The following is a 13,761-nucleotide window of genomic DNA, read 5'->3' as shown; positions in this document are numbered from 1 at the left end:
CTGAGCTTTTTAATGGGGATCCATTTAGGAAACATCTCTTTATTTTGCCAGGGTGCTGTTGGTTTCCATGGTGCATTCCTAATCTCACAGGCTTATGGTATTTTTTGCTGCCTGTAAGTGTATATGCTTTAACCAGCAACAATAGCAAATCATCTAAACTCACGTTTTTAAAGGTCAGCATTCTTTTAATGTGCACTTTTACTTAAAACCACAAATCTAACTTAAGCAATTTTCACCCGAAAAGAACTGGATGGTTCAAATTTCTTCGGTTTTTTCTTCTTTTTCATTTTCTTGCTATCAACTCCCCTATCATTTGGATAAATCTCCACCAGTGTTAGATGTGAACGTTTGCTTTTAGATTTACTTGTTTGCACATTCTCCCCTGGCTGCTGCCAGTGGGGAGCACAGTCTCACTCGCCACATCCTCAGTGGCATTCCCTGGACAAGGATCCAGGGATGGCAGCTCCACAGTGCCCTCACATATGGCTTGAAGGGCAGTCCAATTTCCATGGAGCTGTAGGCACAGATGTGCATGGACAGAGCCTGAAATATCCACCAAATAAGCCCCACACAGAGGTTTTGCCATCCCACCTTTTCTGTTGAAATGACTATCAGACAATGCATCACGTTACCACATCTCTCATTTACCTTATCTGATAAGTTCCCCTAACTCTGGTCTCTTATTTCTCAGAAAATTCTGCCAGGGGATGCAAGGATTACCAAGGTTCCAAAGGCAGCTGTTAGTATTATGCCACTACAATCTTGGGAAGCATGGATTGAATTTCCAGCCTCATTCAGGGACCTGGTCCCACTTCTGACCCCATGTATACCCACCTCACACAACTGCATGGCACTTGGTGCAAGGCCAAAGGGAATTTTTTCTGGCACTACCATATTAAATTGCTATGAGAACACCCCACTAATAAAAACAATATGTTGTACAAGTTCCTTTTCCTATTAGAAGCCCTACAAGTCAAGCCCCATAACTAAATACTTGTTCTGGAAATCTGGAAATTTTCCAACCGTGACTGGAAAAACACGCTGACACGAGCATTTATTTTATAAGACACCAGAGGGGTCACTTCCAGATTAGACCAGATTGAATTCTCCTCACATTTTGTGAAACTCTTCAGGAGATCTGTTGCAGCATTCCAAAGTTCGCCAGTCAAACAAACAAACAAACAAACAAACAAATAACAACAACAACAACAACAACAACAACAACAACAACAACAAAAAAGCAGCCAAACATAGTGTATAGAGGTTGCAGATACAAGAGTTGAACACTTCTTTTTAGAAAATACCAACCTACAATAACAAATAATTTTGCTATTCACAAGAGAATCATTGAGTATTGCAAAACTTGATAATTACTGATTCATGACAGATTTAGGAAAAACATCAGCTTAAGTAATCAGGTCAGGGCACTGCTGTTGACCACAGTGTTGGCAAAAGAAACAGTTTCTGTCTTCATATCTTTCATCAACGTTTAACATTTTACAGTATTTAGCTTTTAGCACTTCATTGGTCCAGACCAGTAAACAACTGATAGCTTGAGAAGTAGAAGTTCAATTGTGAGCAAATGTCTCTAGTTAGTATTATCTTCCAATTCACTTACACCATTCACATACTTTTAAATTCAAGCTAGTAAAATCACTGAGGATCCTGAGAGCTCTAATTTATTAATGCTGTTAATAAATTCACCAGATGATTAATCCCTTTTGCAGCCTGTCACCAAAGGCATGCTTTGTTACACATTGCCAGCTGGGAATAAAGATTCCATTCAGATCTCAAAATGGACAAAAAAACAACCCTACCTTTTCGTGAAGGAAATGTGGGTGAACTTATTTCCTCCTGGAAAATTAGGATTTTTTTTCTCTATGAAAGATTACTGCAACTAAATCCATTCCTCTTTCTTCCATGCCTCCAGGATATTTTTGCCGGACACTGGAAGTCATTTTGAAAAGGCAGCAGTGCAGTGGAAGAAGGCCACCTGACTCCAAATGAAGTACTGTAATAGCACTTTTTTCCCTTCCTAAGATTCACACTAAAAATCCCAAATTTCTAACAGTGAGAAACTGCTAATCCACACCAAGTAAAGATTTGTTTTGCAATGTCCTTACCCTTCACCCACCGATGCTAAACCTGACTGACACAATGAAGTGGGTTCTACACTTTAAACCACTTTGAACACCACACCTTGCCACACTTCAGGTCTTCCTCCCAGGTACACTTCCTACTCTGTAGAAGGTTTTTACTAAATAATGACAGCCCTGCTGGAGATGAAAGTCGATTGAATGAAGAATCTGGAATAATTCTATCCAAAAAATGTCTTTTGACATTCTTTACATGGAAGTGTTTTATATACATATTATGTGACTGTTAACTTTGAATCATTATTAGCTCTAAAGGAATGTTGTAAACCCCCTCAATCCTCTACCTTCAGAGAAAAAAAATTATATTTCTCCTTGTGCTTTTAGCTAATGTCCTTTTGAATCCCCTAAAGCAAAGCACAGGAAAAACATGGAAAGGCCCTTTTTAATACTTGCAGTGCCACAATCCTGAGGCCATAGCCTCCTCCTCTGTTTTTGTGCCCTTCCTTTCAAAGCACCAAGGAATTTACCAGCAACTACAGGACCTGTCCCCAAAAGCCACATGCACAGCTACCCACAAAAATGGAACAGGCTCCCAACCCACTGCAGTCAGACCACACAAGTTTTGATGCATCTCCAGTGCAAGGCAGAGAAAGAATCTGACCCCTAGTCCTACAGCAACAAGTGCCAAAAAAGCTATTTTACAATCACACAATCAAGCAATCTGCTTCAACAGACCTAAATCATCCATCTTCAGGATGACATATTTCCATGTGTCCACAGCTTCCTCAGAGATACCAGTCAGGAGCTACAGTAACATGCAGAGATTTGTATATTAAAGGCTTTCCTGAAAGATTTACAGATTCCAGGTACTTAAAATCTGAGACAGATAATTAATAACTCAGCCACAATTTGCTGAAAAAATGTTGAATCAAGGGCTCTCCTTTGATTTAAGCTCAATCAATTCTGCTTTTTCTGCTCTGGTGTTTTCTTGCAGAGGTAGAATTTCTATGGTAAAAGCTCTATTAAGAGATCTGCATCTGAAAAATGAATGATGAACATGAGCAGAAATGACCAAGCTCTAAAACTCTGACACATTCTAAGTATTGCCTCTAGAAGTCAAAATTTCTACAACCACAGCTCACTGTTTAAAGTGCTGTCAAACATTACAGTGAAAAAGGTATTTTTTTCCAAGAGTAAAGGAGCTGAAAATCAAAAACCTTTTCTACCATAAAATGGCATAAAAAGTAAGTCTGGAAGTAAGTGCTAGTCAGACACTGAACAGGTGAATCCACTCCCCTCCTCTGCACTGATGCAAGTGGCTGTTGCCACATGCCCTCTTGCTCTTTTAGTTGGGATTTATAAATGCGTGGAAAGCCACAAGGACACCGCAGTGCTCCAACTGCAGCTTGGTCTGGACAAAGCATCCAGTGCTTTTCTTAAAGGATCTACATCTCCTTTGCCTGATGGTCACTGAATTGTTGCTCAGCAAACCTCTGTCATCAACTTGGTGGAGCTTTCTGCAGGAAGTGGGAGCCTAGAGCAGCAAACACTCCCTGGCTGGCAGAGGAAATGGCAAACCACACCATTGCTGAGGACAAATCCTCACGTGGGAAGCTCTTGGCACGTGCTCCATGCAGCACCTGACAGCCCAGGGAGGCACCAGGCTGCTTTGGGGACACAAGGCAACACCTCAGGCCCTGTTGTGCAGCCCCCAAAGAGGCAAATTTTAATATCCTAATCTCCAGAACTGCATTTTACGACCTGCAGCTGTGGTGCCAAAGAGGCCCATGGCCTCTGTCACACTCAGACTATTGTTGGCCAAAGAGAGCTCTGGGGTTTCTGGAGTGACATAAGAGATTGAACTGAACTGCACTGGGCTGCAGTGCATTGCAGTGGAGGGGGGGATTGGGGGTTTTTTGTATCCATCAGGTTATTTTGGGCCTTTATCACTTCTAAATTACAACAGTTCAAGCACAGTAATGGGTGAATGAGCAGGAATTAATTTGCCAGGGCTTTGGGCTTCCAGGGAATGAGAACTAGAACTGATTAATTACAAGAAGAATCCCCGTGTTTCACATGACTTAAAATGAATATATCGTAAGTGATGCGTTAGTCTGTGACACAGATGACATGTTGGGGTTGTTCTGCAGTCCCTCCACCTCAGTGACTTGGAGATGGGGTGTTCCCACTGCCTCACTCCCAGAACTGAATTTTCTCCTGATGTGCTTAAACTCCTTCAGAGCATATTTTGGGAGCATACAGGGTTATGGGCATTTCTTTGCCAGCTTTTTTATGGTATCGTCTTCCAGCCTTTTCCAGAATTTTGATCCCTTTCAACCACAGGTATCTGCAAAGAGGGGTGAGAGGATAACCCCATCAATCTCACAGAGAGGAAAATCCTCACTGGTATTTGGATTTTGCTTTCTGTATGACAGCTTAAAAACAAGCACTAAGCTTAATATTCCAGGGAATTCAAATATTCTGATATACATCCTGTAGTATTAACAGATATTGAGCAGAAAAATTCTGTCTCTGGACAATAATTGATAGGTTAACTGTACAGGTTGTTTGCCAAGTTCACCCCCACACAATATAAAAAAGAAATGTTCCTGCTTTTCCCCGATAACTAACTTTTTTCTCAAAAGAGAAAGAAAGGAAAATTCAGAAAGTTCAGAAGATGCTTATGGAACCAAGTTATTGTTTAACATATCTATTTATCCTGATGTTCCTGAATTATAAAAAGCAAAACAGTCCTTAGCAAGACCTCTGCCTTGCAAATCGGTTCTGCTAAGGTTCTCTTTCACCACAGTATTTCTGAGAGGTCTCAGTTTGGTTGTGCTGGAAGATCACAGCACTTCACACTCGGGTTTAGGCACACGAGGCTCTGCAGAAAGCTTTGGTTTAAGGGTTTCAAACATGAATGTCTGCTTTGAAGGTCTTTAGCACTTTCTGACAATCAGGAATATTCTAAGTCCTCTTAAGAAAGGTTAAATTATTAAAACTAATTTCCAAAATCTGGAGCTAAATACAAAGCTGGAAAATTGCAAAAATGAAAACTAGAGCTTGAGCAACCTGCTGGAGTTGAGCTGCCAGTCAGAAATCCATGCTGGTCATACACAGGTTTTCCATTCGTACCACATATCACCACATTTACCCTTTTCAGAAGGGTAGGGAGGGAAATGGATTTCCTACATGAAGAGAGGATAAAGAGAGGACACAGAGCTTTCACTCATCCACACCCATGAATGTTGCAGTAGATGAGTTCTGCCTGATTCTCCTTTCAGCTGAGGGGATGCTGAGGTGCCCACAGCAGGGCTGAAGGCAGCCTCACTTTGGAAGACAAGCATCCAAACTCCTGGACTTTGAATGGGATCTGAGTATCCAAGACTATCACCTGTCTTTGGAAATCATAGACAGGTAAGTGAATGCACCCTCCCTGCTTCCCTGGGCAAGAGTCACATCTTTTTCTCATTTCATAGAGAGTGTACCAAGAAATAGATTAAATGATTTGCACAAAGTTTCACAGGAAGCCAAAACTAGAGTTGAAAGCTGTCTCCAACATATTCTGGGTGATACTGGATTTGAATTCTGGCATTTCTATGTTGCCTCTCAGCCAGAGCAAGGAACTGCACTGACACAGTTTAATCAGAACACTATATATTCCAGCTAGGATTTTGAATATCAGAAAGGATGTCTACTCCTCAGATAGGTTATATTTCTGGGAAAAAGTTCTCATTTTAACCAAACTGGTTGAAACCTAGTACAGCATGAGGCTTCGACATAGACTTATGCAACTATTATAACATTCAACTATGTGCAGCAATGCTGGTTTTGCAGAAGAAAAAGGAGAAAAAATGACAACTCTAGTGTTACAAAAACCACACATCTACACTGATGAATGTTTTCTGGGCTGCTGTTTCTCTTATCTGGCATGAGAAGAAGAATAAAAGAGAAGGAAAATCACTGATAGAGAATGGAAAAGAGTTGCTGCACACTCTAAAAATATGGGGAAAATCAGAATTAGAAGCTAAAGAGAGGAGGAATATTTAAATTGCAGGTACAATTTCTTACCAAAAGCAGATCATCACAGTGCAATTTAAGCTACAGCCCAGATTTGCCATATTTGAAATTCTTACCACATCAAAGGGTCATTACCTGTATGGTTAATCCATGAAAACAGATATCCTGGGGTTGTGAGTAAACTTGTGTAAGATGGACCTCAAAGTTACAGCCTTGAAAACACTGAAAAAACATCCATTAACCATATTCTCTCATTTTCCAAAGGGGAGCCTAAAATCAACATCACCCAAGATTATCAACATGAGAGTTTTCCAGTCCTGCAAAATCCTTATTCCCTGAGAAGCAAGAGGTGATGAACCACACATGGAAAGTGAAATGGGCTCATCCTTCCTCACACCATCACACCCTCATTTCTTGTGTTGTTTTCAGCTATATCTGAAAACCACTCACCCTTCCAAAGCCCTCCAATTCCCAATTTATCAGGGCTGCACATCTGCACCAACAAAAAAGATGGACAACCTCTGGGAGATGACTTTCCTACTCACTCACTCTCTCTCTCATGTTTCTTTTACTGACAAAGGACTCCAGTGGGAATAGTCACCACCTTATCTGGGCATCCAGATTTCTGCTGGAGTCCACAGAAACACACAAAACACAAGATCCCATCCTCATAAATTGCAGCAGACAAGCAAATTGCATGCTTGACAAATTGTATGCAGACCACAGGCTTGATCTTTAGCAAAAATCAAAATAAAAAATGGCAACAACATTATACTTTAATATCCTCAGAGCATTGTTAGACATTTAAAAATGAAAGCACGGGTTAGCCCAAGTTAGCCAGAGGCCTCAGCATAACAAAACTCATGAAAGATCTCACATATAGGAGATAACTTGATGAAAATAAAGGCTGAAATTCTACAACTAGATTTTTCTAATCCAACTTTCACACCTTTTCTTTGTCAGTTTTCTCTAATCCTGTGTTTGCATCATCTGTCACCTACGAATTCTACTACAAAGCAATAAACAAAGAATAACAATAAATATATGTTTAGATTGAATGGGAGGATTAAGCAGAAGGAGAGAATTTGTTCTCTGTCCCTTGCTACTGACATTTTGGTCCTTATTAACTTTTTGTCATTTCAACACCTGTGATAAGGAACTGATATGGTGAATTTTTACCTCTATGTCTGCTTTCTGTGAAAAGTGAGAGTAATTTCCTAACACAGACCTTCTTTCAAATTAGGTTTACAGGACAGTAACATCTCATGGCCCATACAATATGCTCAGGATACCTCCCTTGAAGATAAATAAACTTGTAAAATATTACCTCAAATAAAAGTTTAACATTTGTCATGTTTAATCAGCAATAAAAAAATCAGACATCCAATTCTTCACAATTTATCCTTCACCAACACTATGTCACTTCCAAGCTGAAACATGGAAAAAATTTGACATTTGCAGGCAGCGTGGCAGAAAGGCAGCCTGCCATGTTATCAAAATAATTTATGTTTGAAAATTCCTGTGAGTCCAACACGAAAATAACATCTCCACCATTCCAGCTCTGAGTTTAGACAACTCCAGTGTTACTTGATATGACACACTCAGGGACAAAAATCATCTTAAATTGACACCGATGGTCCCTCAGGCTGACAAACACAAGTTGCTAAAGTTCTCCATGTGCTTCATTTTCTGTTCTAGGGAGTGATGTTTGAAACAGGAAAAGGGGGTCAGAGCTGGGAGTAGAAGAGATTAAACTGCAATTTTGTTTTCCTTCTTTTGGGGCTAGCCTCTAGTATCAATCTCAGCCTGCTCTAAATTATGTCCAGCTGTCTGTTGCCCCCAGGGACAATTCTAGCAGCCAGAATTAGTTGGGAGTGCAGTGACATTTTAACCACACACAGTTTTCCCTCAGCCTACCTATCCTTGAGTTTTTGAGGACAATGGGGGGTGGCAACACATCCTGCCAGGAAGAAAAAATGTGAACACTAAAGTCGTAAACACATTCGAGCTAAAGAATTTATGAAAACGATGGGGTTTAAAGAAAGCAAAAACTGAGATGGGACAAGAGTTCACTAAAGCAGTAGGGAGTAGAGTGCACAGTTTTCAGAAGGAGCCAAAAATAAGGAAAAAAGGAAAATTAGGGACCAGCCTGACATGGCTTCTTCAACTGTTACAGGGATTGGCCTCAGCAGTGCCAAGCTGCTCATGGTCACCATGGAAGAAGGGGTGGTTGGACCACTGGAACATGTCCGGACACCCCAGATATGTAAATAAGTTGTCCTTCAGTTCGTTCACATACCTCACACTCCCATCAGCATTTCCAAGCATTTAAGTTCTGCTCTCCCAAACCAGGCAAGTTTCCAGTTGTCTCAGCAGGGAATATCTGAAGCACCAAATCATGGACTGAGTCTCCTACCTCCATTTAAAGGACTGACAGCCATCCTTGGCAGTACGGGGCATTTCAGCAAACACATAACGTTCGCTGAAGCCAAGGGAAGGGGGTCCCTGCTCAGCCAGCATTCAGACATCTTCCAAAATGATGCTCCTGCTGTTCTCTGCTTTGCAGAATATCTTTCCAGAGGGGAAAAAAACAACTGCACTCCTGTAATACAGTCAGTGTTTTCCTTTGTGGTAGCTTAAGACAAGACTGTTTAATTTTTTTTACTTAATCCAGAACCCAACAACATAAATTCTGTTCTCTTTGCGTGGCATGGATGACAATGCCACAATTCCAATGACAATTCAAGACTCACTAAGTAGTCTTGCCAAGTAGATAAAGGCAATTATGATGCTATTTTGCATTCAGTAGATTATCAGAAATACCTGCATTTCTTTCTATAAGCAAGAAACAGTAAAGTTTAAAATATGTGAGGGACCGTATCACAAATAGGAATCCAAATTCCACCAACAGAGGTGAACAACTCAGAGCCAATCTAACACTGTGAAGCTGTATTCTCAAATAATGAAATGCAGACTTTAAAGGAATCATTTTGGAGCAGGAGAACACATGTTAAAAGACAGCCTGTCAAATATGAAATAAATATGCACACAAAAGTACATGCAAAATGTCCTATAATGTAGTCAACTTAGATTTTCTTTATCACACCATATGGTTGCTTCTGTTATTTACCAGTACGGTGTGTGGATTGTAAGGACATTTGCAGGAGTCCCACTTAACCTGTAAGCACAGAAATTGCAATGAGGGAGGGAAAATCCTTTCTTCTCTCAAAACCACCTAAAAAATAAAAGGCAACATATGGTTGCAGCTACAAGTATTCTAAAATTACCAGCTTGGCTGATTCTAGAACAGATAAGAAGTGATTTGATTCAGAGACAAAATTAATGAGCACTCTATGGCTGTCCAAAAAAAGAACTCATGCTTTATGTAAGATCAACTATAGTTTAATGTTAAGAATTTAAGGGATTGTATAGGAAAGCCATTCTCTAGGCCAGCAGTGTCAGCAGTCTGCAGCCTTCTCAGACATTTTTTCAGATTCCAGTTCTCCAGGCCCTTCAACGTCTATATTAAGGAGGCAAAAACTTATTTTAAAACTGAAGACCTCCTGTTGAACTACAGGAACAGAATAGAGTTGCTCTACTGTGCCACAGGCCCCCCAGAAGCAAAACTGGGGAAATAAATAAAGATCCAGTGAAGACGTTCCTAGACACCCTCTCCACACCCAAACCCACCAAAGCTCCTAAACCCTTGCAATGCCTCCTCATTCTTCCTTCTGTCCATGAACTTTCCCCTGGATGGGGAAATAACTGCATTTTGCAACCTGAAAAGGTTTTTAGAAGCCATGATTGCTGAAGTTAGGTGGTGTCTGAGGAACAGGCATTGCCATGTGGAGGGCTGCTCATGGCTTTCAACTACTGAAATTTTAACAGCCTCAACACATCGGTGCTGCTGCTATTTTGAATTTCCAGGGGGGGTTAGATTAGAAATTACTGAAAAAAAAATTTCAAGGAATGGGTTGCAAAGCTCTGAAGAGGATGCCCAAAACAGTGGTGGAGTCAGCATTCATGGAAGTATTCAAAAATGTGTGGATGTGGGACAACAGGGCAAGAATATTGGAAGGAAGTTCTGTTCGCAACCAAGCGCAGGGTAAGAGATCTAAAAGCCTTCTTGTAAGTTTAATTTCTTTTAAAAATAAAAAAGTTGTGTCTGGTGTTTGGCTTGCATAATGCATGTCATGGAAGGAGAGGAAATTACACAAGCTTGGACTGGGGAAAACCCCACGTTTCCAGGCTCATTTCCACATCTGGTTAAGGTTGTAATTGAGAACATGGTAGTGATGGACCCGATAATCTTAAAGGTCTTTTTTCCCCAACCTTAACGATTCTGTAGTTGCATGACTCGCGACACAGCCCAAAACGATGGCCGGTGCTGAGCTTCCTTGAAAATCCCAACCGGGAGCGGCCCCGGGGGCTGCGGCCGCGCTCCCCTCACGCCTTCCCGCCCGGGGCCGCCGGGGCCGTGATCGCCGCTGCCCTCACGGCCCCAACATGGCGGCGGGGCCGCACCTGCCCCGCGCGCGCCCGCGGGGCCGCCAGGGGGCGCGCTGGGCGGCGGCGGGAGAGGCGCCCGTTCTATTTAGCCCGGGGCCGGCACCGGGCACGCAGTGACCGCGGCGGGGGAACAGCGGCCGCGGGCAGCGGGAGAACGGGCACGGCCAGCTGCCGGCGCCGCACGGCACCGGGAGGAAAGACAGCGAGCGGCTGCCGGCACCGCACCGACACCGCGGGAAAGGGAACGAGCGACCGCCGGCACCGCACCGGCACCACACAGGCACCGGGGGGAAAGGGGACGAGCGGCTGCCGGCACCGCACCGGCAGCGGGGCAAGCAGAGCGAGCGGCCGCCGGCGGCGCAGCGGAGGCGGCGGAGGGGAGCAGCGGCCGGCGCCCGCCCGGTCCCGCAGGTAGGAGCGGGCAGCGCGGGCGGCTCCCTGCCCGCCGCCCCCGGGCACGGCTCTGCCCGAGCGGGTCCGCGGCAGAGCCCGGCAGGTGGGGGGTGTCCCCCACGCCTTGCTTTGACCGAAAAATTACTTTTCCGTCCCAAAGCGTGCGCCAGCCGGGCAGTGCTGCTGCCCGCGCCTTGTCCGGCGCTGCTCCCGGTGAGCGCTGGGGTGTTTCAAACTCCATTGACTGGTTATTTCCGCCCCTCTCTCCCAGCTGGATAAAATCCCCGGGCTGGGAAGCACGGCCAAGCCTCACCCTCTCCTTGCGGGAGCGAGCGGGCAGCGCCCGACCGCCTCTCCCAGGTAGGGGCTGGGTGGGCTCCCCGGGCAGGACCCGGTCCCGACGCGGCCCCAGGGGTGCTGCAGCCTCTGCCAGCAAAGGAGACCGCTAAAAGCATTCTTGCCTGATTTGTTTTTCCTTTCTTTCAAGGTTCACGATGTTGACAGCTATGTTCTTGGCTGCGCTCTTTCTTATTACAGTACATTCGCAGGAAACTGAGGAAACCATAACGTACACGGTAAGGTTTAATAGACTTGGAGATAATTAGTGCTTTGCGGAGATTCTTTGCTAAATGACCTTTAAGAAAAACCGAATTTCTTGCCAATGTATAGCATGTGCTACAGAGGTCGCTGAGTTCGAATGTTAACCATAAAATAAATACTGTTTGAGTGCTGTTCCTGCACTCAAACAGTATCTAAAAGTTCAAGTTGACAAGATTGAGCAAAATACATTACAACTGCTTGTTGGGAAAAGTTCATCTATGTACTCAGTTTGAGGGACTGAACAAAATTAGGAGGTTTTAATATTTCTTTAATCTATTTTCATAAAGGCAGGGTCCCTAGAACCTTCATTTGAAATATATGGAGTTTGACAGATAATTAGGTCAGACATTCTTTTGTGTTTTCATATGGATATTTCAAGCTGTTTTTAACAAAATATAAGTACTTCCAAATTTGGGGCTTTTAATGAAGCATCTGAATCCTGGAATGATCATGGGACTGTTCTTTTCTGAGCTGGATTTGACAGTGGTTTTGCATGGCTTGATAAAATTGTTCAAGAATACTGGAAATAGGTTCTGCTTGCAAACAAGTGTCAGGCTAAGAGATTTAAAGGCCTTTTTGTCAGGCTTTTCTTTTCAATCTGCTTGTGTTCAGTGCTTGGCTTGCATAATGCATGTCATGGAAGGAGACGCAATTACCCCAGCTAGGGCTGGGGAAAAACCTGCATTTTCACATCTGATTACAGCTGTAATCCCCTGCAACTTGCTTCATATGGGTGGACCTCTGGATATATGCACACACATCAGCCCAATGCCACACAAGCAGAAAATTCTGCACACATGCAAAAAGTTAGAGAGCCACAGCCAAAGCCCAGGATTGTGTCTTATACAAGTAATCCTACTGAAGTCAGTGGGATGGCTCAAGCAAGTAAATATTGCAGACTTCTTGTAGAAGTCAGGGCTTAAAGAAGTCTCAAGTGAGCATCAGGAAGTCAGTAATAAAATACTTTAACACTGGGCTTTAGAAGCATTAGGATTTTGAAGGCTGGGAGTAGTTTTATTTAGAGGCTTCTGTAATTTACTGGGTTTTTTTAAGCCCTGATATATACGTGGAAACTGAAGATATAAGTACCTTTTGAAAATCTGGACTAAACAGGGATCCCATCCTCCTCCTTCCCCACTGTTATTATACGAGGGGGGTTTTAATTATGTAGCATTTCACATAATTCTGATTATACCAATTGAAATGTCTAGCAAACCTATGTGATTTGGGCCCCTATGCTTCATTTTCAAGGAGGTCTTAGCCTTTAGGTGCTTCACTGATCCTTAAACACTGACCATGTAAAATGAACAAAAAACCTCCAGCTTTGGGAGATTTTGATTTTGGGATGCTACTGTTTCTCATGCACACATTGTATCCACAAAGGGCCAAATCCTTTGCTATTGTAAAAGCCTTTGGCTGCAGTAACAGATGGACTTGGCTCCTCACAGTTAAACAGACAGTACTTCTGTTGTGCATTAACAGGAATTGGGTGATTCAGTAAATGCATGAATTAGCTATTTTCCTTTGGGTTTGCCTTTTCATAGCTACAGTAACTTTGGAGTTGTCAACTCAGCATGTAGTCAATCCTTTAGAGAATGTCCACTTACCCCTTGAGGAGAAAAACCCTTCCAAGATACAACTCGCTGCCACATTTGACAAATCGCTGGTGTCACCTGCAAGAGAAGAAAGTATTTTCAATCCTCCTGCTGAGTCAGAGTCCATCAGTAATGAGTCTCTCAAAATAACTTGAGGACAGGACCTGCAACAAGTGGATCTTGGCATCAGAAAATCAAGTTTGTCACTTGGAAGTCCCTCAGCAGCAGACGAGATGCAATAAGATTTAGCTTGCTTGACTGTGACTAATTACATTAGTCAATTCCATTTTTTTTTGTATGGGGCCATTAAAGTAATACCCTGAGTAGCCCAGGATGCACCTACATTGCACAGCCTAGTTGATTCAATGATATTTTAATACTTTAAATGTTTCTGCTGCAGTTGGTAGCACCATGATACTTTGCTAATCAGGCTCTGTAACTGGGACCTGCGATTAAAATTACTGCTCTCCAGATAATTTAATGTTTTAGGGTGGAAGAATAATGAAGATGCAGAGCAGACTATTTAAAATCTTTTCTGAACTTGCTGA

At 42.8% G+C, this 13,761-nt stretch overlaps 2 protein-coding genes across 10 annotated transcripts in view; one reads left to right on the top strand and one right to left on the bottom strand.

Moving 5' to 3' along the window:
• Positions 1-13,761, bottom strand: part of CCDC85A (coiled-coil domain containing 85A) — a 213,347-nt gene that overhangs the window by 146,562 nt on the left and 53,024 nt on the right. For 6 of the 8 annotated variants that reach the window (XM_063391403.1, XM_063391405.1, XM_063391400.1 and 3 more), the window contains one exon: positions 13,226-13,291. In XM_063391403.1, the coding sequence (XP_063247473.1) occupies positions 13,226-13,291 (66 nt within the window). Of the gene's footprint in view, positions 1-13,225; positions 13,292-13,761 lie in introns of those variants that run through there. The other 2 variants (XM_063391409.1, XM_063391401.1) reach the window with 2 other exon arrangements.
• The window catches only part of EFEMP1 (EGF containing fibulin extracellular matrix protein 1), a 45,822-nt gene continuing 42,756 nt past the window's right edge, over positions 10,696-13,761 (top strand). Inside the window, exons 1-3 of one of the 2 annotated variants that reach the window (XM_063391412.1) lie at positions 10,696-11,036; positions 11,290-11,378; positions 11,506-11,593. In XM_063391412.1, the coding sequence (XP_063247482.1) occupies positions 11,513-11,593 (81 nt within the window). In that variant the 5' untranslated portion in view covers positions 10,696-11,036; positions 11,290-11,378; positions 11,506-11,512. The remainder of the gene's footprint in view (positions 11,037-11,289; positions 11,379-11,505; positions 11,594-13,761) is intronic. The other variant, XM_063391411.1, reaches the window with a different exon arrangement.

Source organism: Prinia subflava, chromosome 2 (assembly GCF_021018805.1).
Source record: "Prinia subflava isolate CZ2003 ecotype Zambia chromosome 2, Cam_Psub_1.2, whole genome shotgun sequence".
Lineage (NCBI taxonomy): Eukaryota > Metazoa > Chordata > Aves > Passeriformes > Cisticolidae > Prinia > Prinia subflava.
The sequence above is the reverse complement of the archived record's forward strand: the minus strand, read 5'-3'. Positions and strand labels throughout refer to the sequence as shown.